The 26,086-nt window shown below is 51.4% G+C and overlaps 1 protein-coding gene across 1 annotated transcript; it reads right to left on the reverse strand.

The window, feature by feature from the left end:
• Window positions 1-1,919: 1,919 nt before the first annotated feature.
• On the reverse strand, window positions 1,920-25,828 carry NT5C1A (5'-nucleotidase, cytosolic IA). Its single transcript, XM_059919655.1, has 6 exons — window positions 25,594-25,828; window positions 18,619-18,786; window positions 18,023-18,152; window positions 16,316-16,438; window positions 13,868-14,052; window positions 1,920-11,820 (listed from the first exon to the last, which is right to left on the reverse strand). Exons 1-6 carry the CDS (start codon window positions 25,717-25,719, stop codon window positions 11,455-11,457), a joined length of 1,098 nt encoding a protein of 365 aa, XP_059775638.1. The 5' UTR covers window positions 25,720-25,828; the 3' UTR covers window positions 1,920-11,454.
• Window positions 25,829-26,086: the final 258 nt, after the last annotated feature.

Genomic DNA, 26,086 nt, shown 5'->3' on the forward strand with positions numbered 1-26,086 from the left:
TGGGTGAAATTATGGTGTTTCAGAGAGAATAGCGCTGAATTTGGAACAACAGCCTGGCATTAAATTTCCTTTTTGCATTCACTGATATGTGTCCTCAGACAAGTTGCTTCCTGTCTCTAAGGCTGGGTTTTCACTTTTTTCTTGATGTGGTTGGAAATAGCTCACCCATGCTTCTCCTGCCCAGATCCAGAAACAATGGGGCAAGGGGAACCAATAGCTTTATCTCGGGAAAGATGGCTCGGCTTCTTACGGAGGTACCCATTAAAGACCAATTCTCAAACTTTTCCCCTGGAGTAACCCAAATGGCAGAAAATTATTTGTACTACCTCTGAGATTCAGGGTGGCATATCTCAAACAAGCGATGTAAGCTCTGGGAATCCCTGGCTGTCCAGGGGTTAGGGCTCCGTGCTCTCACTGCAGAGGACCTGGGTTCAATCCCTGGTCAGGGAACTAAGATCCCACATACAAGCCTCGAGGCACGGACAAAAACAAACAAACAACAAACAAACAAAAAACAATGTAAGCTCAAATTTTCTTATGTGTGTTTAATCTTAAAATGTACATGAGAGAGTCAATATAGTGTAGCACTTAAGATACACAGTCTGGAGCCAGACAGCCTGAGTTTAAATTAAGCTCTGCAATTAACTAGCTATGGACCTTGAGTGAGTTACCTTACCTCTCTGAGCCTCAGTTTCCTCATCTGTAAAATGAGGATAACAGTAGTAACTGCTTCATAGCGTTATTGTGAGGATGAAATGAATTAGTTTGGATTAAGTGTTTAAAACAGAGTCTATTCTGTTCACTGTTAAGACGTGAATTTGTAGTTTTATTTCTTGAGTGACCTGTTTATAAAAAATGGTTTTTTTTTAAAATGACTCATGGGAAAGTAAAACTAACCACCAATAAGAAAAAAAAAGACAAAGAAAGAAAACACATAGTTCTCAAGTCTTGGAAGAGCTTTGCAAGTGGAAAAGGGGGCGCACAGAGGAGGAGAAGGACTTGTGTCCCCGATTTCTCCGTCCCATTGCTCCTTCTTTTTCTGTTCTAAGCCACAGCCACATCTCTACCATATTATGGGAGTTTTGCTCCCAAATCTGGTCCAAGATCATGTCAGAAAATAGAAGATTTAGTTCTGGCACCAGAGGGTTGAGTCTGTTCATCCAAGGTCCGGGTAGGAAAGGGTGTTAGGCCACCACCCCTCTCTCCTCCCCTCCCTCCACCCCTGCCCTTCCCCTCACCTTAAACATGGTCCATTGGCTACAAACCAGTGTAAGCAGCTCTGGTACCACCAGCCTTACGGACATTATAAAAACTTCACAGTGAGACCAAGACGTCTCAGAACACAAAGTTTCCATGACTTTCCCAAGTGGGTGGCCCAAGGGCTCCTGAAAGAGTATGCTGGATGGGAGGTATCAGGAAGGCAGAAGATGAGGAGTCACATTTCTCCTCCCTGGTGACTGGGTGGGAAGTGGGGAGCTTCAGGTTGGAGAATCAAGGAGGCACTTTTGGGTCTAGTCTTTTTTTTTAAGTATTTTTTAAAATTTTATTTAATTTTTTGCATTTGGGTCTAGTCTTAACCAGCGGAAAGGAAATGATTAAGATAAATGTAGAGGCCCCTAGTTATACCAGGCTGATGGGGTATAATAATACATGGGAGCCAGCCTCCAAGACAGCCCCTGATTATCTCCACTCCCTGGCATTTCATACCCTTGTGTCATCCCCTCTCACCCTGGATCAGGTTGCTCTTTGTGATCAATAGAATATGGTAGACGTGATAATATGTCACTTCTGAGGCTAGGTCATAAAAGACAGTTTTTTGTTTTTTGTTTTTTTGCCTTTTCAAAACTTTATTTTTTTATTGGAGTATAGTTGCTTTATACTGCCGTCAGTTTCTGCTGTACAGCAAAGTGAATCAGCCATACATATACATATATCTCCTCTTTATTTGGATTTCCGTCCCATTTAGGTCACCACAGAGCACTGAGTAGAGTTCCCTGTTCTATACAGCAGGTTCTCATTACTTATCTATTTTATACATAGTAGTGTATATATGTCAATCCCAATCTCCCAATTCATCCCACCACCACCACCCCTTTTCCCCTTGGTATCCATACGTTTGTTCTCTACGTCTGAGTCTCTATTTCTGTTTTGCAAATGAGATCACCAATACCATTTTTCTAGATTCCACAAATATGCATTTAATATACAATAGTTGTTTTTCTCTTTCTGACTTCACTCTGTATGAGAGTTCTAAGTCCATTGACATCTCTGCAAATGACACAATTTCATTCCTTTTTATGGCTGAGTAATATTCTATTGTATATATGTACCACAAAAGACAGTTTTTAAAAGCAAGTTTGCCTTGCTCTCTCTTGGATTACTCTGGGGGAAGCTGACAGCTATGTTGTGAGGACACTCAGGCCATCCTGTGGCAAAGAACTGAGGCCACCTGCCAATAGCCATGCGAGTGCACCATCTTGAAAGCAGATCCTCCATCCCCAGTCAAGTCTTCAGATGACTGCAGCCCAGCTGACAGCTTGATGACAACCTCATGAGACACTCTGAGCAAGAACCACCCAGCAGGACTTCCCTGGTGGCGCAGTGGTTAAGAATCCGCCTGCCAATGCAGGGGACACGGGTTCAAGCCCTGGTCCGGGAAGATCCCACGTGCCGCGGAGCAGCTAAGCCCGTGTGCCACAACTACTGAGCCTGCACTCTAGAGCCCGTGAGCCACAACTACTGAGCCCACGTGCCACAGCTACTGAAGCCCGTGTGCCTAGAGCCCGTGCTCCACAACAAGAGAAGCCACTGCAATGAGAAGCCCGCACACCGCAACGAAGAGTAGCCCCCGCTCGCCACAACTAGAGAAAGCCCGTGCACAGCAACAAAGACCCAATGCAGCCAAAAATAAATGAAATAAAATAACTTAAAAAACAAAAAAAAAGAAAAGAAAGCACACTGCCTTAAAAAAAAAAAAAAAAAAAAAAGAACCACCCAGCAAAGCTGCTTCTGGATTCTTGCCCCATAAGACTGTGAGATAATAAATGTTTGTTGTTTTGAGCAGTTAAGTGTTGGACTAATTAGTTACATAGCAACAGATAACTAATTCACTGTAAGACTCCCATGCCTTTGGTTTACTTTTTAGAGAGATATTCAAAATACTTTACAACCAGTTCAGAAACGACATTGGCTGCAAAGAGCTGGCCCAGTCCTATCAGCTCTGAATTCAATCATTCAGTTATAGGCAGGTTGATTCACAGCCACTTAGTCTGGCTCCCATAACTAATACTCTGTTGGACTATGGGAGAAAGAACCGCAGACCTCAATATTGTTCAAGGGAGGAAGTGATCTGTCCCTCATGATACACAGAGTTTTGAGGGAGCCTAGTTGAGGAAGTTGTGTGTGAGATGAGCCTTGACGGGGCCTCAGCGGATGGAGGTGAAGGCAAGTGCGGGAGAAATGAGGGTGGTGGACAGAATGGAAGAGAGGTATCGGCCCTAGGTTGGGTTTGCTGTGGAGGGGGCTGAGGTGCAGGAGGAAGGATGATGTGAGGGCTGAGGCTGGAGTCTGAGTCACCCCCTTCCTCCTCCAGCTCACATGCTTTCTCAGCACCTCTTCTTCCTCCCATTCCATCCCCCTGCCCCTCCGCCTTGGTAGTTCCAGATGGGGACGTAGAGTCCACGCCAAGAGCACTGCTGGAGGAAGCTTGACTTCTGATGGGCTCAGGCTGCCGTCCATCACAGAATCTCCCCTCAGGGTGGTCTTCGTGTGGGTGGGGAGGGTCTACGGAGAGACACTGGCACCCAAGGATGGAACCAATCCCAGGCCTGCTCACTCCTTGCGTCCCCAGTGGCATTTCTTTTTTAAAAAAATTTTTTATTGGAGTATAGTTGATTTACAATGTAGTGTTAGTCTCAGGTGTACAGCAAAGTGAATCAGTTATACATATACATATATCCACTCTTCCCATTGGCATTTCTTAAAGGGACCCTAAGCCAGTTTGTGAATACAATTGTGAGGGGGGACAAGAAGGCAACCTAAGTTTATTTTAAAAAGTGTTCTATTTATTTGAATGGCTTTTAAGAAGCAGAAGGCCAGGCTGTGACATTAGGTGTGGGACAAGCATGAGTAGTGAGGGGGATCCACACTGACCAGCACGTGGCAACCTTTATTGTGTGAGCTGGTAAATGCCGCAGAGCCAGACAGAGCTGAGGCCTTTGGAGGTTGAGGGCAGACCACGGAGGGACCAAGCTGGGAAAAGTGTGAGCAGTCTCACCCCCAGGCAAGGGAGGTCCCACAGATGAAGAAACACAGGGCCTAACTGTTTAAGGAGGCACTTATAGGTTTACCATGGAAAGCAACCCAGAGAAGTTAGGTTATAAGGAAGACCAGGGCGGCCCATGTTCGCAAAAGACAGAAGTAGACCTGTCATAAAGCAAATGGTATAAAATAGGGCTTCTGACAGGTAGATCCAAGCCTACTATGTGTAGAGACTTCATTTTAAATCTTGTGCTAAATTGGGGGTACAGAGATCCTTTTAGGTAGAAACTAGAACTTAAGGATATGTGTGCTGTTAATAAAAAAGTTTGTATGTACACAGTTTAAAACACACAAGGAATGAACTAGGTTATCTTTAAGTTTTCTTAAAGATCCAAAGCTCTGTGAGTCTGAGTGTAATATCCTCATACTCAATTACTCAGTTCTGAAAAACCCCATTCACTGGGCCTGGGTCAGAGGGTGCACAATGGAAATTCAAAGGCCGGATTTGGCCTGTAAGATGTGGTTTATCTGGCATGCACAGTGTTTTCTAAATTCAGAATTCAGTTGCCAACATTTAAAAGTCCAGATTTCTAGCTTCTCTTGGAAAATGGGGAGGAATATCTGGCACCAGCAGGCCACATTCCCACACGGCAGCAACCGTGTCAGACTACAGCATATGTGTTCCGCATTTTGCTACAGTCCTTGCCTAATCCTCTTCGCTCATTGATGTTTCCCGTCCAGCCCTTGGAGGCATCAGAGTTTGTGACCTGGCACAGGTGTCCAGTCTATGGCGACCTCACGATTTTCTACCTGGTGCAGCTATAAACCTAGACTTGAGTCTTCTACCCTAATTCCATAGCAGAGCCATCTTAACAGTTGGCCCGTGAAGGCGTACTCACCTGCAGGCCAGGAGTGTGGGAATCAGTGACCCCATCTGCAGCGTTTTGGTTTGTCTTACAGTAACTGAAAAGTTGCCAGCCGTATTTCATTTTCATAAATTGAACCCAAAGGCCTCTTGGGGATGGCCCATCAGGGAGATACTTCCTGATCAAGGCCAAGGGTAAGTCACTTCTGGGCCAGACTAGAACACCCAAGCAGAGGAAGGAATCCCAGCCTAGGCTGGGCTGGGCCAGGAGGGCAGGGAAGAAGGCAGCTTTCCTAGCCATGGCCATGAGATGACCAGGGCAGCTGGGTACAGTAGGCAGCTTTTATAGATGCCTAGGAGGTATCACTCATGGTGTGAATGGTTCCATCTGCCTTTGTTCAGTGCACAATCTGCCCAACTGTACATGTTGGACTCAGGACTGTCAAGGGGAGGGAAGAAATAAATGTAGATGGTGAGGCAGGTGCAGCCAAAAGTGATTCTACCACTTTGTCCCCAAGGCTGCAGGGATAAGGGCAGGGGAGGCAGAGGGTTAGGAGCCAAGACCTTGTTGGCCAGAGTCTAGAAGCTGGAGAGATAGATAAGGGCCTCAGAGAGCCCCGCACTGCATATGTGCAAATGCCCATGAGATGATAGGAAGAGCCAGAACTAGTCCCAGGAAGCAGGGCTGGCCATCAGTATGTGGGGCCCAGGACCCTTAGTTAGCAGAGATAACCAACTTGTACGTACACACACACACACACACAGTCGTCAGCAGAGATATCTGCCCCATTACATACACCCAAAAAAGCATGCATACATGCAGTTTTAATCCTGTTGCACACACTCATATGAGTGTGTCAATACATGCAATCACAGTGGCTGTTGGTAAGAGCTGTCAGCTCATCACACAGTTATGTTTAGCAGCACCTAAAGTCCTTTTTGGCTAAGCTACTTGCAGGAGTCCAGCACAGCACCAAGTAACATGGAAGGAGAGAAAAGTAACCAGGGAAGAAAACCATTAACTATGGCCAGCAGCGGAGTGTTGGCCTGCAGTGCCACCTACTGGTAGGAGGGGTAACTGAAAAGTTGCCAGCCGTATTGTACTTTGCTTGAAGACCATGAAACCTGGGACACTGCTTCTCAGGCACCTCTTCTAAGGAAGCCACCAACACAGGATGCCATTCTTCCTCCTTTTTGTGTTCTGCCTGAGTGGGGTGAGACCCTGGCATCCTCAGAGTTGCAGCACAACATTGGGGAATGAACATTCAGGGCCTTGCACTCCCCCCTGGAAAGCAGTATCCAACACCAATAGGGATGGCAACATAGGTTTTTCATCTTTCATGCCAACTCCAACCCACTGGTAGTAGCTGCCTGGAATGCTGGGTTGAGAAGGATTCCGAGGTCAAGTCTGGGCTTAGCGTAGAAGAGTATTCCGATGGAACAGTGCCAGCAACCATGGCGGTAGGTAGGACCACTTCTACACTTGCCATTCCCTACATTGGCAGATTTCTCCTGATTCACAATTCCATCATAAGGGTATGCGTGTTTGTTGCTCACTCCCTAATACCACAAGAAAACTGTCATTCCAACTTTCACTGGAGTTTTATCTCTCACTTGATCAGTAACTTCTGAGCCAGCTGAAGTCCTCACTGGGACCGTCTTCGTGAAGAGCTTGTTCTTGCTTCCACAGAGAGCATATGGATGACTTGTTAGATCTGGGTCCTTAAGTCAACGTGGGGCACTTCACTTTATCCAAAATTAATATTTACCTAAGGCCCATCCATCTACCAGCACTTACTACTTTTCAAGAGGCCCCTCAAAGGTAATGATGAGCTGAGAACAACATAGCCGTGCTGAGCAGAGGCCAGCCAGCTGGGCTCAGCTCTAGCCAGGGGCCCCGCTCCCTGCCCCTCACCCAGCAGCTTGGGAGAGCACACTAAAATCAAATGTGTGCATCAACATTCCAAATCACAACAGGCCATGGGTCATTTGAAAATGGTCAAACTTTGAAATCTTCAATCTTCAGATGCCAAGGGTCTGCTGGGTTTAGCATCAAGGTTCTCAGCTAGTGCCTGCCATCCCTGACGATGCCTGCAGATGGGCACAGAGATGTTTCGTGCTGCCCCCTCTGCAAACGAGCCAGCCTCTACCTCCGAACGCTTAGGTGGATGTAAGCTGGACTCTCCCACTGAGGACCGGGCCAGGGATGTTTGCCTTAACCCAGGGGTCAGCAAACTCCTTCTGCAAACAGCCAGAGAAATATTGGGTCGGCCAAAAAGTTCGTTCGGGTTTTTCGTAGGCTGGAACTGAAAAACCCGAACGAACTTTCTGGCTGACCCAGTATTTTCAGCTCCTTGGTCTCTGTTGAAACAATTCAACTCCATTGCTATAGTTTGAAAGCTGAAGACAGATGTAAACAAATGGGCATGACTGTATTCCAATAAAAGTTTCTTTGCAAAAACGTGGTGGGCTATATTTGGCCAAGGAGCTGCGTTTGCCAAACCCAGCATTAGCCCAATAAGAACCGGGTTCCACAGAACTTGGGGTTGTCTGGAGGTAGGTGCTTTAGAAGATCTGCAAGTGTTTGGCCCTAGTTTAAATTCCTCTTAGCTATTTAGACAGCTGTAACAAAGATGTACCCTCTCAAGTCTATTATAGTATCTTAACATGCAGGGGGTCAACATGTTAACAGACTGTCAAGGGAACGCCATTGCTATGAAGCTTCTCTTGCTACGTCTATGCACGTATGGGCCGTATGGCAAAAGAGTTAAGGGCCTGAGTCCCAGCATCAGACAGACATGAGCTTGAGTCCTCTCACTGCCACTTACCAGCTGTGTGACTTTGGGCAACTTACTTAACCTCTCCAAGCCAGCATGGCCAGGGGACCCCCAAACAGAGTGGACACTGGCCATCATGCTGGCACAGACTCCCGGAACCCCTTTTTGCTGGTTCGTGGGAAGACGAAGGGGCCAGGGCAGCTGAGTCCATGGGGAGGGGGAAGTCAGGGGCTCAGGCCAGCGCTATTTACAACTGTTATGGAGGCATTTCAATATTTTAATCACTAGTTTAGCTGCTGGTGCACACCAGTTGAGTATCATTATAATGCTGGATCCAGCTTGGATTTACACTTCTTGCTGGTTTCAACTCCTTCTGCTACATCCCCATCATTCTGATTGGGCTCTCAGAAAGCAGAGAGGGCTATTTTGCAGTGACCTTGGCAATCTCAGTGCATAGTAACAGGGCTTCTGTTTTTCTAAGTGGCAGTTTCCATTGGGTCTGGGACTTGGCTGGCAAGAATTTCCTGGGACGTGCTCTGCAGGCGCTGTTGGGGTGCCATGCTTTGGGCTCCAGGGGTTCTGCATGTCAGGAGCTGTGGCTCCTCTGGCCCAGTGCTGCAGTCCATGGCTGGGCCTGGGGCTTTGGTGCTCGCATGGCTTTTTAATTTGCCTGTTGATACAATAAACGATGTTCTTTTCCCCAGGACGCTTCCTCATCACTTGAAACAATCAGAAGGTGTGTCTGGCAGCTGTCTAAGCCTGCCCCCAGGACTTCTGGCCTTTTATTCCAGACACTGAAAGCTTTTTTCCAGGCCTGAAATGCTCATTTATGGTTTCAATAATAGAATTTGGACCCTAGTGTCTCTCATCGCTGAGGGCTGTCCAAGTCTATTAACAGTGCTCCAGTGAAATACACAGCTTTTATGGCGCCTTATCTTGCTGCTTCCCACATCACGTTTTCCTGCTTCCTGAGAGACCTGGAAGAATCAGGGGTGTTTATCGCGAGGCCCTGGGGGCAGGACCTCTTGGTCTCAGCATCCCTCGGTGCATCTTAATTAGGTGACATCTGGTGCTGCCCTCGCAGGGCATGTGTCCACCCTGGTCACACAGCCTAGTGCCATGCAGTGAGCCTCGGCTGTCCCCAGCCTTGCAGGCTTCTCATGGCTACCAGCTGGCTCTGTGAGCCCTGGAGGCTCACCCAAGGGGTGATTCTGACCCAAGAGGAAGGAGAAGCAGGCCTTTGTGTGGTTCGGCCAAGATCAAGAGTGACTGGGGTTGAGTTCCTTCTCTCACTTCCTTTTCGTTTCCTGGAGGCTGTCCTTAGGTCTCACAGTATCTCTGGCTGGGCTGGGAGCTTCGGCAGAGGAAAGAGCTCCAAACCAGATCCTCTGCCCTGAGGCCTCCTCTGTTGGCCAGAAGGATCCTGGCTGTTGATGGGATGACCCTGTGCAAGGACATCCTCGTCACCTGCCCGTCCCCTGGCGGTGCCCAGCCACTCAGCACAGCCTTGCCCTTCCTCCCCACGGCCAGCCTCTCAGCCGCTCCAGCACTGACAGGACAAGCCCAGCCCAGGACTCTCTTCTCACCCAAACTGTTGCTCATTTCCAGAACCACCTCAGTCTTCTGACTTCGTTCTCCCTCCTGCATTATCTTTCTGACATTACGATCCTGCCCTCCACTGCCCAGAACCTGTGCCCATTCAGACCCTGGGCTGAGTCCTCAAAAGGATAAAGGTCAGGCCCCACGTGGCCTGTCACCCCTTTTCCTGCCCCCAGAAGTGTTCCAGCTCCCCTGCACACACCTCCGATGATACCTTTGGCTTTCTTCATAAAGTGCTTGCTCACAGCTGGGATTCGCCCGGGAGGCTGGGCAATCAGTCCCCGCCACTGACATCTCCTCACCCCTTCTGGGTCTTCCTGAGGGACCAGCCTTTGGAGGTCCCACCCTCTCTCCGGAGAAAGCCAAGCTGGTCAGCAAAGGAGGAGACTGACTCATCAAGCAGTGAGAGTTCTTCCCTGGAAGTGGTGACAAAGAGGCTGCAGGGGCTCCTGAAAGGATGGAGAGTTCACCAGTGCACCGCAGGGGGAGGTCACCTCATCCTGGAGTCCCTTTGACAGCATCCTAGTGACAAAGAGCTCACTACCTCCAATCACAATCCCATAGCTGGAGAATCTTGCTAATGCACATTGCAGCTCCTTCCTCTCTAGCCAGTCACTGCATCAGACCTGACCTCCCCACACTTCCTATATCACTCCAGGCAGGCCTTCCCTTGGGCTCAGCCTGGACCACCTCCCACTTCAGCCCCTAAGGTTTCTCCCCTTGCATTTGAGCTCACAACAATAAACACCAATTCTCCACCTCTTCCCCCCAGCAGGGCTGCTTGGCAAGCAGAGTAGGACACAGTCATTGAGGGGGTGAGGGTTGAGGTGAGGGGGTTGACAGGCAGGAGCAAATTAACTTTGGCTAAAAAGCAAAAGCGAAGGAAGCACTGAGCAGGCCTAGTAAAGCGCCTTCCCAGGGAGAGCCTGCAGTGCCCCCTGCTGGCCGGAGGAGAGTCTGCATGCAGGTTAAATTCACTCCCTCCCTCCTTCCACAAACCCTGCACCTGGCAGCTGACCCTTGATGACTCAGATTAAGGCATCGCAGGAAGTAGACAGGTCATCTCATCCAGTGGTTTTCAAACGTGTAAAATTATAGGGATGGTTGCTGTGAATGATTGTGTGCCTTGCCCATTTGACAAAGGCCTCTGGGCTGAGGAGCCGGTAGGGGCCAAAATCCAGCCTATAGCCTGCTAACCAAGCTGTGTGCCCCAGTGTGGTCCGGGTCAGCCCAGAGGAAGGGCAGTCTTTTCACAATTCATTCTAGAGACGGCGTCCTTCTATAATTTGTACGAAGGTGCCATATATATCAGGAGAAGCCCTGGCTCAGAATCCTTCCTTCAAAGAGGGCAATCTTATAAAACCAAGCTTTTTTAGCTAAAGGAGAGTTTGAAAACCTCCTAAAAGATGGGGAAACTGACTCATCAAGCAGTGAGAGTTCTCCCCTGGAAGTGGTGACAAAGGGGCTGCAGGGGCTCCTGCAAGGATGGAGAGTTCACCAGTGCACCACAGGGGGAAGTCACCTCATCCTAGAGTCCCTTGCAAGGGAACTTAAAGACATGGACAATGCCAGGACAAAGCTTAGAAGCCAGATCCCATCTCTCTCAAAGCAGTGTTCTTTGTACTACACTGAGCTAGTTTCATAAGCCCCTTTTGAGGCACCCTGCTGCTCTGACCCTCTCACCCTTAGTCCCATCAACTTCCCCCTGAAACCCAGCTTCTTTGCACAGTCTTACTTTCTGAGCCAGGATCATGGCACAGTGTTTGCCCAAAAGGGGAGCTGGTGAGAATGCCGGACCAGTCTGCATAATTTCCTACAAGTGCCTCACTCATAGGGATGAGGGCGGACATGCAGAAGGGCAGAGAGGTGAGGAACTAGAAGGGTCCACTGGGCGACGTGTATGACATGGAGCCACGCCTGGAGCAGTGTGGGTCAGCAAAGCTGATGGTTCAGCTACAGTGCAGATGTGGCTTGCTTCGTGGGTGTGGTCCGCCGGGGTGTCTGCGCCACACCGTAAGGCACGTGGGCGGCCACTGTGCCCATCTCCTGAGCCCCAGCCACGTGGAACATCTGGTCATCAAAGAAGATATGTGGGCGGATCTTCTCCAGGAGGGGGCCCTTGGGTGCTCCCGCAAGGAACAGGGCCTCATCCGTCTCCAGGCCCCAGGTGCGCAGGGTCTTGAGAGCTCGGGCTCCAGAACTGGCCGCACTGCGTGCCGTCACCAAGTAGGTGCGGATTGGACACTCCAGCCGCAGGCCCTTGGAGTAGAACTTCTTCTGCAGCCTACCCAGAGCCTCCAGAAAACCCTTTAAGGGGCCCTATGAGAAGGCAAAGGAACACTGTGAGCTCACCCCTCTCCCAGACACTTGCCCCCTCCCCTGCTGGGCTCCTACCTATAACACTAGGATCTTGCTGTTTGGGGTGGGAAAGCTTCTCAGGATCTCTAAATCTCTCAGTTCTGCTATGCCTGCTCAGGCCACTACATGCATCATTGGACTGTAGGTCTCTATGGCAGTCTAGGTGTCCATACTGCTGTGATTGGGGATGTCTGCGTCAGAAAAACTATACCAGGGCTGTGACTATAGCAGCCCACCAGGTACATGGGTGTCTGCCCTGCAACTCCGTTAAGTGTGGCCTTTGTGCTCATCAGCAGGGAGGATAGTAAGAATACTTAGTGGGTTTCCCTGGTGGCGCAGTGGTTGAGAATCTGCCTGCCAATTCAGGGGACACGGGTTCGAGCCCTGGTCTGGGAAGATCCCACATGCCACGGAGCAACTAGGCCCATGAGCCACAACTACTGAGCCTGCGCGTCTGGAGCCTGTGCTCCGCAACAGGAGAGGCCGCGATAGTGAGAGGCCCGCGCACCGCGATGAAGAGTGGCCCCCGCTCGCCGCAACTAGAGAAAACCCTCGCACAGAAACGAAGACCCAACACAGCCAAAACTAAATGAACAAAAATAAATAAATAATTTTTTTTAAAAAAGGAATTCCTTAAAAAAAAAAAAAAAAGAATATTTAGTAACTATGGCATGGGCACCCTTCAATCAGAATGGACTCTAGCTGGGACAGACAGACCAATGTGTCACTGCCCAATGTCAACCCTGCCCCTGGGGCAGGCGAGTGGCTCACGGTGTTGTGCTCCAGCTCTGTAGGGTCAGGGGAAGGGTTTATTCTTCACAGTGCCTGGAGCAATGAAGCTTCATGAGGAGGTGTGAATAAAGAACCAGAGGATGATGAAGAAGAAAACTGTAACGCAGCTGGAAATCAGGAACGGTAGGTTTCTAATCTTGGAGACCCCTCACTTGCTGGGTGACCTGGGGCAAGCAGTGGTCTCCTGGGGCTCTGCCTACCACTTAGTGGAAAAACTGTCCCGCTCTGGATTCCCAAGGATTTCAGAGGGAACCAACAAGAGAGAAAGTGAAATGAATACTCTGGAGTCATAGCTGAAGCCTGCTGAGCTCTTGGAGAGAGAGGCTTTGGGGTTATTGAGCACCCAGATTTTTGTTAAAAGCACAGATAGGAGCTCACTGGAGGGCTGGAGAATCCCAGTCGCTCCAACCCCAGGGAATTTCCACCAGCTCTAGGGCGTATTCTGCTCTCAGTGAGACTCTGAGCAGTTTAAGGGTGAGTGAGGGTCTCTGAGCCCCTGGCCAAAGGATGGATGGCAGGAGGTGTGAAGGGCTGGTGTGGCCCAAAGCAGATGGGCTGCCCAGACCCCACACTAGCTGGATCTCCTTGCCCCAATGAAGGGCGCCAGCCCAGCTCTTCCTTTCCTCCAGTGAGGGAAGCAGGGACTTCTTGGGAGGATGGGATCCCTCTCAGAGGGGTGGGGGAATCTCTCAGAGGGGACAAGCGTTCCAGAGAGAGGATGGCAGCTTCAGAGAGAGAGCATGAGGCCTTCAGAGCGGGATGGGGACTTTAGAGATGGGATGGAGACTTCAGAAAGAGGATGGAGGCTTCAGAGAGGAGCTGGGAGCTTAGAGGGAGGATGGGGGTTTCAGGAAGGGGATAGAGACCTACACTTGATTTTAGCCAAAAGGCCGAGAAGCGATGGGGATGGAGACCTCATAACGGAGCTGCAAAGAAGAGGTAGGGGTTTCAGAGAGGGGCTTAGAGAGAGAATGTGGGCTTCAAAGGGGGGATGGGAATGCAGTGAGAGAGATGGGAGCTCAAAGAAGAGGTAGAAGCTCACTGAGGGGACCCAGGGGTCAGGTGAGAGGGAGGAAGGCTGGAGGCCTAGGGAGGGGAGCTGGCTGGATTCTGGGCTGAGCTTGGGGTTTGGTTCTGGGCTGGAGGTTCCAGCCAAGGGCAGGTTCTGGGGAGCTTCCTTGCTCCACCCAAGGGTTCCGGGGAGTGTGGGGAGCACCTGGGCCAAAGGTTTGTTCTCGTGGGCCTTCTCATGCTCGAAGAACCTGTCCAGCCCGTGGGCCTTCACGATGCGTTCCGACTCATCTGAGAAGAGCACAGCATCCCCATCGAAGGCCACCCGCAGCTGACTCTGGGATACAGCCACGTCCCTGCTGGGGCTGAAGATGGTGGCGGCTGCGATCCCTGGGCAGAGAAAGGCAAGCATTGTCTGCCTTCGCCTAGGTAATAGGGCCCCGACACCCGCCTCAGCTGCCTGGGGGCCAGGAGAGGGCTATCTCAGGCTCTCCTTGCCCTGCTTGCCTCACCTAGGACCCAGGGGCCGGCTAACGAGGGCTAATATTCAGAATATTTCAAAACGGGCCAGTAAGAATGGATAGTGGCTTTTGCTCTGAGTAGGGCTCTGAAGGCCCCAGCCTATGCCAGGGTTTCCCTTTTAGTTGCTGCTTTGAGGGAAGGTCTGGGAGGTGTCCCAGGGAACAGGGGGGCACTCAGAGAACTCAGGGCAGGAGCTATTTATCAATCGGCATGGGGGAATTTCAATACTTTAATATCTAGTAAGTTCGTGCTGGTATGGACCAGACAAACATCAGTCCTGGATGGAAGGGAGGGTCCCCCAGGCCACCACTGTCCTTCCTGGAGTTCCTCACAGGCCCCTGATGTAGATCTACAGGGGGGCTGGGAAGGAGCCCCGACCCTGGCTGGGCCTCAGTTACTCTCTTGCTGTTGATTCTGCCAAGTCCCTCACCCTCTCTGGACCAAGATAAAATTAAGGGTGCTCAGCTCTGTCTGGGGCTGAGATTCTAGGCTGCAGTCTGTGTTGAGGTGGGTGTGGGCACCCCCTCAGTCTGCCGCCACAATGGCACAGACTCTGGGCTTCTCCAGAGGGCCCAGTATGTCTGTTGGGAACCCTGGCTCCAACTAGAGCTCACTGGACGACAAAAAGCAGTACCAGCAGGCTGGAGACCCAGGCAGTGGGCTCAGCGCAACCCCGATTCTTCACCTCTCCAAAGGCCATGTCAGCCCTGCTCTTTGGGAATCTAGGGTTGCAGGCCTGGACAGAGGCAGAGCTTTGGGAGGAAAGAGCAATGCCAGCCTCCCCACAACTTCACTAGCCTGAGGATGTGTATGTAGGCCCAGGCCCTGGACATCAGGCCAGGCACCTTCTCAGCTTTGCCAGTGCTGGAACCAAGATGAACCAGAACCACCGGACCTGGGGAAGGCCTGCCTCCTGACCATCCCTTGCTCCCTAGCCTGGGCTTAAATTATAGACATATAGAGGCACACATGCGGACCAATGCCAAGACCCCAACCAGAGGGAGTGACATCTGTCTAGGGAAATGGCTTCCGTTTCCTGGTTAAAGAAAGTCTCTTGGAACCCCAAGCAGCACAGGGGAGTGAGGCATCAGCGGGAGAGAAGCCAGGCTTCCAGGCAGGAGACAGCATGAAAAAGGAAGAGGAAAGTAAACATATCGTTGGTTGATAAACAAACTTATGGTTACCAAAGGGGAAACACCGGGGGGAAGGATAAATCAGGAGCTTGGGATTAACATACACACACTACTATATATAAGATAGATAACCAACAAGGACCTACTGTATAGCACAGGGAACTCTACTCAATATTCTGTGATAACCTATATGAGAAAAGAATCTGAAAAAGAATGAATGTATATATGTATAACTGAATCACTTTCCTGTACACCTGAAACTAACACAACATTGTAAATCAACTATACTCCAAAAAAATGTCAAAATAAATAAATAAATAAATAAATAACAGTAGCGTTCAGCCTGAGGAGCCCTCTCAGGCAGTGGGGAGTCCTTCCTCCCCTATGAGCCTGTCTTCTCCCGTGAACAATAGGGAAAAACACCTTGTCAGGAGACTGGATACCATCCCCAGAACTGCCCCTTGAAAGAGACACGTGGAGGGAAATTCTCTTTGTCAGCACTTGCAGCTGTGTCTCTAACCTCACCTTAGCACTGGCCGGCCCAGCTGCTGGAATGCTGCCCATTTCCCAGACTCTACTGCTCAGGCTGGACTAGGTACTGATTTCCCTCCTCATTGGCCCAGAGAAGGACAGAGGCTGCCCATGGTCACACAGGAATTAGAACTCCTACTGACCTGGAAGATTCTTGGAAGGGAGTAGCTTTCTGGACTGTAAGGAGGGTTCCCATGGAAATGGAAGGCTGGGTGATGCTGATGAGTAAAGGCATCCTTAACATGGCAGGGCAGGAGGTGGGACAGTGGAATAGATGGGCAATAAGTGAAATAGGTGAGGCCTTGTTCTCAGAGTTTACAGGACAGGTCATAGGAATTAAGGAAGGTACTCCCCTTCCAGTTACCATGGCAACCCCTAGTGCCTGCCCAGAGCTTTGGGACCAGGCTTCCTATCTCTAAGACCCCTTAGCCAGACTCCCCACGCTCTCCTTCCCCAGTTTGACTCACCTTCATCGATGGCTTCCTGCACTTTTTCTGCATCAGCCGACAAATAGAGATTGGTGTGATAGGCCTTGAGGTAGCAGATGGGGCTGTTCCCACCTGTCATGCAGAACCTCTCAATGGACAGGTCTGGAGAGGAGATAGAGAGTACCCAGGTGATGCCTGGGTCAACCCTCAGGACCTCAGAGTGGTCCCTCCGTGTTCAGTGGACGCCATCTTGGTTCTGAGTGGTGGTGGGGCAGCAGAGTGATTCTCTGGGTGATTTTAGGCCAGCGTTCCCCCTCTCTGAGATCCTCCATTCTTCGACCATGAAATGGGGATGATCACATCTCTGGAGGGGTTGCCTGGCTCACAGTAATATCCCCTTGTCAGGGGATCACAGTACTACAAAAGGTAGGTCCCAGCCTTGTGGCTCGTGGTCCCACCTGGTCATAGCTGACTGGATAGGGGTAGGCACCTGACTCAAGCTGGGCCAATTAGATTCCCTCCCAGCCTGGGCTGAGAGTTACCTAGTACCTATGTCTGTGCAGGTTGTAAAACTTTGCTTGTTGATAAATGGCTGCTGCTCTGAGCCCACTGAGTTACCCCATCACTACCCCAGCCCCTCACACAGGAGGGTCCACAGTGGAAGGGCACAGCAGGGGTCCTTCAGGACTCTGCCCCAGTACCATAGGTGGTGTCTGTCCTGATTCCTCGGTACTTATGTCACAAGGTGGTTAAATATTTTGAATATCACCCTTGCTCCTAATAATTTGAAATTAGGATTTAAAAATGCCAACTGGCTTCTCTTGGTTGCTGAAAACAAGGACTTGTAAACTTGTAAATTTTGGCCATATTCCTGAAAAGCAGAGAAACCTAGTTTGAGGAAAAAGAAAAAGAGACAGAAAAAAAAGAAAGAAAAAAAAGGAACAGATTTGCTGAAAGAAGCAGAAATAAGGGCTCTTGTGGTCCAGAGAGAAAAAAAACCCTGGAGAGATTTCCAGTACTTGGATTCAGCCCTTTGTGGGCCCAATTTCACTTCCTTCCCTGTGGTTCCAAGAGGCATACCTGTAACCTAATAAGAAATCATTTTCGGGAATTCCCTGGCAGTCTAGTGGTTAAGACTCCGCGTTTCCACACAGGGGGCACAGGTTCAATCCCTGGTCAGGGAACTAAGATCCCGCATGCTATGCAGCACAGCCAAAAAAAAAAAAATCATTTTCTTCAGCTTAGGCTGGCTCTGGAGGGTCTATTACTTTCAATCAAGAGTTTGGACTAAGACACAAAGTCCCTTCACTCTGATGACTGCACCTGCCTCCGCCAGCAGACTTTAAGGCCTGTCAGCCCTCTTGCAGAGAGAGAAACTGAGGCACAGGGGCAGCAAGTGCCCTGCCCAATCACATAGAGAGTGGGGCCTGTGCAGCGATGTGCTGGAGCCGGCTTGTACCAGCTTGCAAGAGCCGAATGTTAAACATCCAGGGACTTTTGGAGCCAGTTAGATTGTTCAACTATTGGTAGCTTGACATCAGCCATGGTGGGAATATTTACACCCTGAATATGGCAATGCTACACAAGCAGGGTTTTGGGGGTTTGTTTTGTTTCTTGAAAGGGCCTGTTTACCAGCACCCCTCTGAGCTCGCGGTTCCAGTGGGTTTACCTGCACCCTGCAGAGGTGTGACCCTAACCCCGGGTGTCCGGTAGGGGTCGTGTCATGGCCAAAGCCCTCATGCTCACCATAGTGGTTGATGCTGTTGATGAGACGGACGCCCACTTGAGCGTGGTTGTTGGTCACGAGGACGATGTCAAAGACGTCCTCGCTCTCAGGATACAGCTCCCGCAGCCGCCTGTTCACAGCCTCCAGAGCCTGGATGGGAGAGGGAACCCTCGGGCTCAGACCCCCAGGGACTGGTGCCTGGAGTTGGTAGCCAGGGTTGGGGAGGAGGGGTGAGTTGGGATCCAACACAGGGAGGAGAGGGGAGGTCAGGGGCCAGGCTCGGGGTGAGACCAGTGGACGCGGGCTATCCCCTCCTAGTCTCTGCCATTGTGTGGGTTGATTATTGCCCAGGGGTACCTCACTAAAAGGGTGAGTGGGGGTCGAAAGCCAGCTCAGGTTCCATGCACTAAGCTGGTTACCTGGAGTGGGGTTGCATTAGTCCAGAGGATGGGGTGGCCTCTTCTTCCCACAGTGGCTGTCCCCTTGCCAAACTAAGCTCCTGTGTGGTGGCATCTGCCCAGAGGGGACCCCTTTTCCTTACTCATACACCCATGGGAGTGCTTTTCTCTAACGCCCATGGAGGCACTGTACGGCCAGTGGTGGAACTGCCCCTCACCTTCACGAAGGGGAAGGCCGGCCCAGGGCTGAAGGGCTCGTTCTCGTGTTCCAGCTGGTAGCGCACGTACTCCTCCACACCCTGCTCTGTGTAGATCCGCTGCTCCTCGTCCATGCGGAACAGGGCTCGGGAAGACACGGCAATGGTGACTGCATTCTGAGGCTTGGGCTGCAGGGGTGCAGGAGAAGGGGCTGACTCTCAGATTCTCTTGAGGCAGGTCTCATGTGTCAGCCCCTCCGGGGACTGGGGACAGGGAGAAGACACAGGTCCAGCCTCTGCCCTAAGGAGCTCAGCCTTGGGCAGAGGCAGACCTAGATCAGGACCCCTTCTGTGCAGGACCCAACTGGAGACTGAGGGAGTTGATGGCTCCCCACGGAGGAGGACAATCGGATGGGAGGCACATGCCCTCAGGGAGTTTGCAATCTAGCCAGCCATCTGGACTCGAAAGAAAAATGAATACAGTGTATGTAGCCAAAGTATGACAGATGCTCAAGACGGTCTCCACATGGTTTCCATCACAAAATGGGAGCTACATGCCCTTAGGAAGAAGTGGTACCCAGAAACATGACAATTATATAAGAACATCTATCTCCAGCCCAAATCTTTCTCCTGAGTTCCAGACTCATATATCTAACTGCCCCAGTTGACTAATAGACACTTAAACTCATCATGCCCAAGGCTGAATTCCCAGCATTCTCTGCACCCCCAAACCTGGTCCCCTCCCCGCTTTCCTCATCTCAATGCTTGGCACCACCAACCACTCATCACCTAGACCAGAAGCCTGGAAGTCAACCGCAAGTCTTCCCTCTTCCTCCACCCCCTTCCCCCATCAATCAGTCACCAAAACATGCCAACTCTACTAGAATCCATTCACTTCTTTCTGTCTTCCCTACCATGGTCTGGCCCATCACCATCTCTCATTCCATCCAATATGTGGTCCATACTGTTGTCAGGGGATTGTTCCCAGATTCAGATCTGATCATGCCCCGCCTCCCCCTTCAGTGGTACCCACTCTTCTCACATTCTGATCGGCAGCCTTCAATATGGAGTAGGAAGCCCTTCATGACAGACCCTACCTCTGTCTCCACTGTCACCTTCCTATTACCCCGTTTTGCTCAATCTGACCTTTCTCATGTCTGAGCACACCTCCCCCCTACCTTCTCTGAGCCTTCGCACATGATGTTTCCTCTGCCTGATGTGCTCTTTCCCTGACTGCCCTTCCAGCTAACTTCTATCCAACCTTCAGGTCTCAAACTACAAGTCACCTCTAGGAAGCCTTCCCTTACCCCTAGTCATGGGCTTGCTACCTCTCCTAACGATTTCCTTTTTGGTAAAGTTTAACACTAAATTATAATTACTTATTTAACTATTTCTATTTCTAGACAGAGCTCTAGAAGCAGGAACCATGCTTAAGTTCTCAGGGAGCAGGAACCGGGACTATCCTGTTCATTTATAGTATCTCTAGTGCTCAGAACTGTGCTTAGCACATAGTAGGTGCTCAGTAAATATTTAATGTCTCTGAACTTTTAAGCAATATAGTTTAATGAGAGACAGTATTTGCCATGCCAAATTTAACATGAACTAGAAACTCCAGCGCAGTGCCCTCATCTGTTCAAGTTGCTTGAAATATAGTAAATGCTCAGAGAATATTGTTTCGGTTGATGCAAATTTGACAAACATTTACTGGTTCTTTGTGCCAAGCACCTGGGCTCTGTCTGGTAATGATACTGGTAGAGATTTGGCTCCTGTCCTCAGAGTCACAGGCTGGTAGGGGAGAAAGAAGGAGATGCAAAGGGGACTGAAATGAGTGCTAGAGCCAGGTGAAAGCAAAGTCTCGATGACAAGTGTTCAGAGGAAGTTGTCATAGGACAGGAGGCATTTCAGCAAAGCCTTGAAGGAGGAGTGGGGCGAAGGAAGGCACGAGGAGGTGTGCACATACGCTGTGCCTTCACAAAGGTGAGCAGAGCTCTGTGCATGGGAGCAGAGTGTAGTTGAGCCCAGAAGAGTAGGCAGGTGCTAGATTGCAGAAGGCCTTCTTTCAGGGGCCCGAGAGGGCCTCAGAACTCCTTCGGCACCTCCAGCAGAATGGGGAGAGAGGAATGTCACCACAGGCAGCAGCTGGACCCTTCATAATCCCTGGGGTCCCCAAGGGACTCACAGACACCCAGAGAGTCCCACCACATCTCTGTGACTTGAGCAATCCTGGGACTATGATTCCCACTTTACAGATGAGGAAACAGGGACTCAAGTTGGGGGCAAGACTCATAAATGGACCTTGCATTCTGGCCTGCTCCTTATAGCCCTGCAGGTCACGCGCTCAATCCCATTTCTTCTCTCTGGAGTTAAGCCTGGTTCCCAATCAGTTGACAACACTGAGTGATGACCATGTGACAGGCACTGTGCTGGGGACATGGCAGGGATCATACAGTTGTGATCCCTGCCCCCGTGGAGCTTACGATCTACCCCCAAGGCAGAGATTTGTGCATGCTTTAGAAGAGCACTGTCCAATAGACCCTTCTGTGATAATGGAAATGTCCAGTGCTCTCCGTGTGGCTGCATGTGGCTAGGGAGCCACTTGAAATATGGCCAGTGAGACAGAGGAACTGAATCTTTAGTTGTATTGAATTTTAAGTTTAATCAATTTAAATTTAAGTAGCCATGAAAGCTAGTGGCTAATGAAGCTTTAGAACCTCAAGATAGGAATAGAAGACCAGAGTCCCCAAACTCAGGAGGTGGACCTCAGTTTGCATTTTACTTTTATCCCAACCAAGATGGTGTGTGGGCCCAGCAGGGTGAGTATAAGGCATTGGCAGGACAGGTGCCTGTCCTCTGGGGCTCAGCCCAGTAACTCTCCCAGCTGCCAACCACCCCCAAGTGTCTGTGTGTTCTTGGGCTGGGTACCTCCCAAACCTCTCAGCCACTGTGAGCCTTCAAGGAAGGAAGATAAAAATTAAAGAAAAGGGTGATAGAGGGATGGCCAGGGATGGTAAGGGTATGGTTGGGGGGGGTGGGGAGGCCCACTCTCATAAACCCAGGAAGCCTGCTGGCCTTCAGGGCAAGGGCTAAGACCGCCTAGCCCCCTGGGCTTACTGCCCCAGGGACAGGCCCAACACCCCTTCAAGGACAGAGAGCCAGCTACCCTCCAGCTCGTTCAGGCAGGTTCCCAAGCCCGCTGCTCCAGCTCAGGCAGCCAGCCAAGGTCTCGCTCGTCACTTTCTGTCCCACAGTCCCTGCCAGACTGCTATGTTCTGGGTCTCCTCCGGCTGACCGGCCCAGACCCCATCCCATCCCACCTCTGGCCACTGCAAGAAAAATATCCCAGCTGCCTTGGTCCCAGGAGTCTCCACTTCCTTCTTTTACAGATGGGGAAATAGGCCCAGAGAGGGGCAGAGTATTACTCTTGGTCATCCAGCAAAGGCAAGGCAGAGCCAGGATAAGATCCCAAGTCTCTGGCCTCAAGCCTGGCCTCTGTCCACACAGCAGCACTATACTCCCATATGCCCCTCCTCAACCACTCCCAGAAGACCCCAACCCCTGCTACTTCAGGCACTTCCCTGGGACACTCCTCACACCCCAGCCCTCCCTTCCCAGATCTGGGAGAATTGGTGAGGGGCACCATGCCCTCAGAGTGAGGTTTCTCAGGGCAGGGCTCTCTTTACCCCCAGAATGGAGGGCCCCAGGGCAAGGACCCTGCTTCCCTGCTCAGCCTGCTCTGACTCTGTACAAGTGAGGAGCAGTCTAAGGGCCTAGTGGGCATGAGCTGCTGCGGGAAATGTGGAATCCCAGCTGGGAGAGAGAAGCAGCCTGTCTGGGCTCCAGGCGGAGCTGAAGGAACAAGTGAAAGGGGCTGGTCGGAGCTGGGGAGAAGCCAAGCACTAAGACACCCCCTTGGACCTCGCTGCAGAGGGAGGCCACCCTGTCACGTGATGTCAGGTGCATCTAGAGACAGTTCCTCCAGAAATCAGAAGTCCAGATGCCAGACTGAAGCTTGGGTCAGAAAGACCCCCTACCCCAGACCAGGAACTCAGCCTGGGAACACTGGGCTCCAGGGAGCCAAGGTCCTGCCAGCTCTCCCTGTCTTTCACTGGAGGGGGGGTATTGGGGGGTCCAGCTGATTATTCCTGCTTCGGGGACAGGAGTGGAGGAATAAAGGAGGGCAGTCCAGCCCCACCCAGCCTGCCTGAGGAGCTCTCACTGAGGCCAAAGTGATTTTGCCTGTTGGGCCCAAGATAGGAACATAGCCAAAAGCTGTTATTTCTAGAAGGACTTAGAGTGAGAAGGGCTGCCGGAGGAGAGAGGAACAAAACAGGTTTGGACTGAGGAAGTCCTCTGACCTCATGAGGTGAGGGCCTCCTATAGGCCTTAGGGGGTTAAATATTTCACTCAGGCTCCTGGGGATGAGAATAAGCCTAGGCCAGGCCCTGATGGGGCCCAGGAGGCCCAAAGCCCCCAGAATAGCTTGTAGGGGGGAGGGGTTTCTGCAGGAAGGAGTAGGGCCCAAGAAGCCACCAGTCTCCTTGCCTCCCAGAGAACAGTGAGTGCCAGGGGCTGACCGAGAGGTCATAACTGACGACTGGGCCTGAGCTCCCGGGTTCCTTGGTGTTTGGGGAGGAAACAGATTGACGTGCTTCACTCACCACCCTAGTTCCCAATGTCCAACCCCTCCTTTCCATCCCCCAGGGTGTGACATTAGTCCAGCTTCCTCCCCAGGCAGAGACCAGCCTCCTCACGGCTCTGCCTGCTACCAGACACACCCTCTCCAATCCATCCACCAACACAGCCTCATAGTGACCTTTCTAAAATGAAAATGGACCGAGTTAATCCCTTGCTGAAAAGTCCTGCAATAGCTCCATAATGGTTTTCATACTTTTTTTTAAAGTAGGTTAACATTTTATGCAAATGAACTCTTGGGAGGAGCCCCAATATGTAAACCATATAGTACCATATTTTATTGGTATAAATTTATACTGCAAATTCAAATGTATTACATATTCATGATATGTTTATTATAATGTCAACCAATGAATACAGGAGACCAGTGTGGATTTAAGCTTCATCATCTAGTCAGTTTGTTTCTGTTTCAGTTTGTTGGTTTTTGCGCAGCATTGAGAAAGCCCTGATTCACACCAATAAGTGGCTGCAAACGGTAAAAGCCTTTTTTTTTTTTTTTAAGGTTTGTTTTGTTTTTTTAATTTATTTTATTTATTTATTTTTGGCTGCATTGCTGCGTGCGGGCTTTCTCTAGTTGCGTGAGCGGGGGCTACTCTTAGTTAGGGCGCACGGGCTTAGTTGCTCCGGGGCATGTGGGATCTTCCTGGGCCAGGGCTCGAACTCATGTCCCCTGCATTGGCAGGTGGATTCTTAACCACTGCGCCACCAGGGAAGCCCCAGGTAAAAGCCTTTTTTGTTTTGTTCTGTTTTAAACTACAACCCTCAGGAGACTCAGCAACGATTGTCAGCAATCTCAAGATACTCTTCTATTAAAACAGATCACAGGAAAAGCTTTATTCTGAGGTTTGCTAACAAGATAATCAACCTGTAGCATAAGTTAATATGTGGGCAGTCTCCAAGGTGCTAAAATATTCAATAACACATTTGAGTAAGTTGAGTTTTATCACCTATTTTTACTTGTGTAAAACATAGTTTGAGGAAGAAAGAAAATGAATTGGCTTCACATGTGAGTAGACCCCCTGAAACATGGGGCTTCATGCAACCTAGGTTTAAGACCCCTAACCCCACTGAATAAGGTTCAGACTCCTTAATGTGGCATTCAAGGCCCTCTGTGGGTCTCTGGCATCACTTCAACTCTTCTCCTTAAGATCCTGCATCCTCTCAGTTTCAAAGACATCAGTCATGCTTTTTGCCCAGCCTGTTTCCCTCTCTGCCTGGGAAAGTCCACCTACTCAGGCTTTAAAATCAGCTCAAATGCCACCTCTAAAAGACTTCCTGAGTTGGCAGTCACTCCCGCCTCTATGCTCCCAGGGCTAGGGTCTTTCACCTGAGCACTCACCATGTCCAGGGTCTCTGTGAGCTCCTGAGGCGGGGACTCAGTCTAATTCATTCTCAATCCCCACTGCTGGGCAGGCCTGGAGGTGCTCTGGGGGAATGACTATTGACAGGGTGGGCCTTACGGGAAGGGTCTCAGGCTGGAGCTCTTTGGAGGATGCTCTGAGCCAGCTTCGATCCTCTATCCCCTTCCCAAGCTCTGAGATCTGGGAGGCTGGAGTGAGCAAGGCCCAGGGACCAACCAGGGCATCATGAATCTGTCCAATGGGGAGACGAGCTCCCTCCTCTGTGTGAATCCGCAAGGGCTGAGACGACCACTGAGGTCGCAGAGATGTCGATGCCAGCGAGGGCTCCCCTGTGAGGCGAGCAGAGCCCGGAGCTGGGGAGCAGAGTCCAGCGTCGGGATCCCAGAACCAGGGACGCAGAGCCCTAAGCGCAGAGAGCAGATTCCAGTGCAGCTCCCTTCTCTTAAGACGCGAGGAACCCGGCGCCCCGAGCCCAGGGCGCAGGACCTTGACTCAGACCCTAAACGCAGAGGTTCGGGTCCGGAGCCCGGTGCCCAGATGGCAGAAACCGGAGCGCACAGCAAGGAGCCGGGTTTTCAGAGTCGGGTTACCTGAGCCCGGGGCGCTTCCGCAGGCGCCGCTGACCGGCTTTGCCAACAAATGCCGTCCGCTCGCCCCAGGCTGCCCGCAAGGGGAGGGGCTGGGCCGCGGCCTGAAGCTGGGCCCTGATGTCAGCATGAGGGAGGGGGATCCTGGCGTGGAACCCGAGCCCCGAGATAAAAGAAACACCGGAGCAGAGCTCCAAAAATAAACCCGAGCCCGTGCCAACGGCCTGGCGCATTCTGGTGCTGAGGAGTTGCGTCCCTTCTCGGAGGGGCACCACGGGTGCCTCTCCAGAGGGCTGACGACCCCCTCTCCGGTGACCCTCCCCCTGCCCTCCCCCATACCCATGCCCTGCTTTTACCGATTTGGGTTTCTTCTTGGGCGCGAGGTTGTCGTGGAAAGTCTTGGCTTCCTCCCAGCGCGGGGCCGCGGCGGTCTCTGCCCCCGGCCCGGGCTCGCGGGGCTCCCGGGTCTCCCCAGGCTCCATGCCCGGCTCTGACCCGGCCCAGCCGGAGAAGGCGGCTGCGGAGAGCGGAGCCGGCGGGGCTGGGCTGCGGGAGGGAGGCGCGTCCCGGGGGTGAGAAGGGGGCGGGCAGCGGTGGAGAGTGCGCGTGCGGGCCGGCCGGAGGGCGGGGTGGGGGGGGCCGGCCGCTGGGGTGCTCAGCTCGCCCTGTCGGCAGCCGGTGCGTTGCTGCTGTTGCTGGTGGATGTGTATTTCAGGACAGCTGCGCTCTCCTTCCCCGAAATGAGGCGGGTGGGGGTGGGGGGCGGGGAGGCGGGCGGTTGGACCCTCGGGATCGCAGGAGGAGGGGGCCTAAGCCGGGCCTGCGGGCTGCTGCGGGTTCGGGATTGCG

This window comes from Balaenoptera ricei, chromosome 1 (genome assembly GCF_028023285.1).
Source record: "Balaenoptera ricei isolate mBalRic1 chromosome 1, mBalRic1.hap2, whole genome shotgun sequence".
Classification (NCBI taxonomy): Eukaryota; Metazoa; Chordata; class Mammalia; order Artiodactyla; family Balaenopteridae; genus Balaenoptera; species Balaenoptera ricei.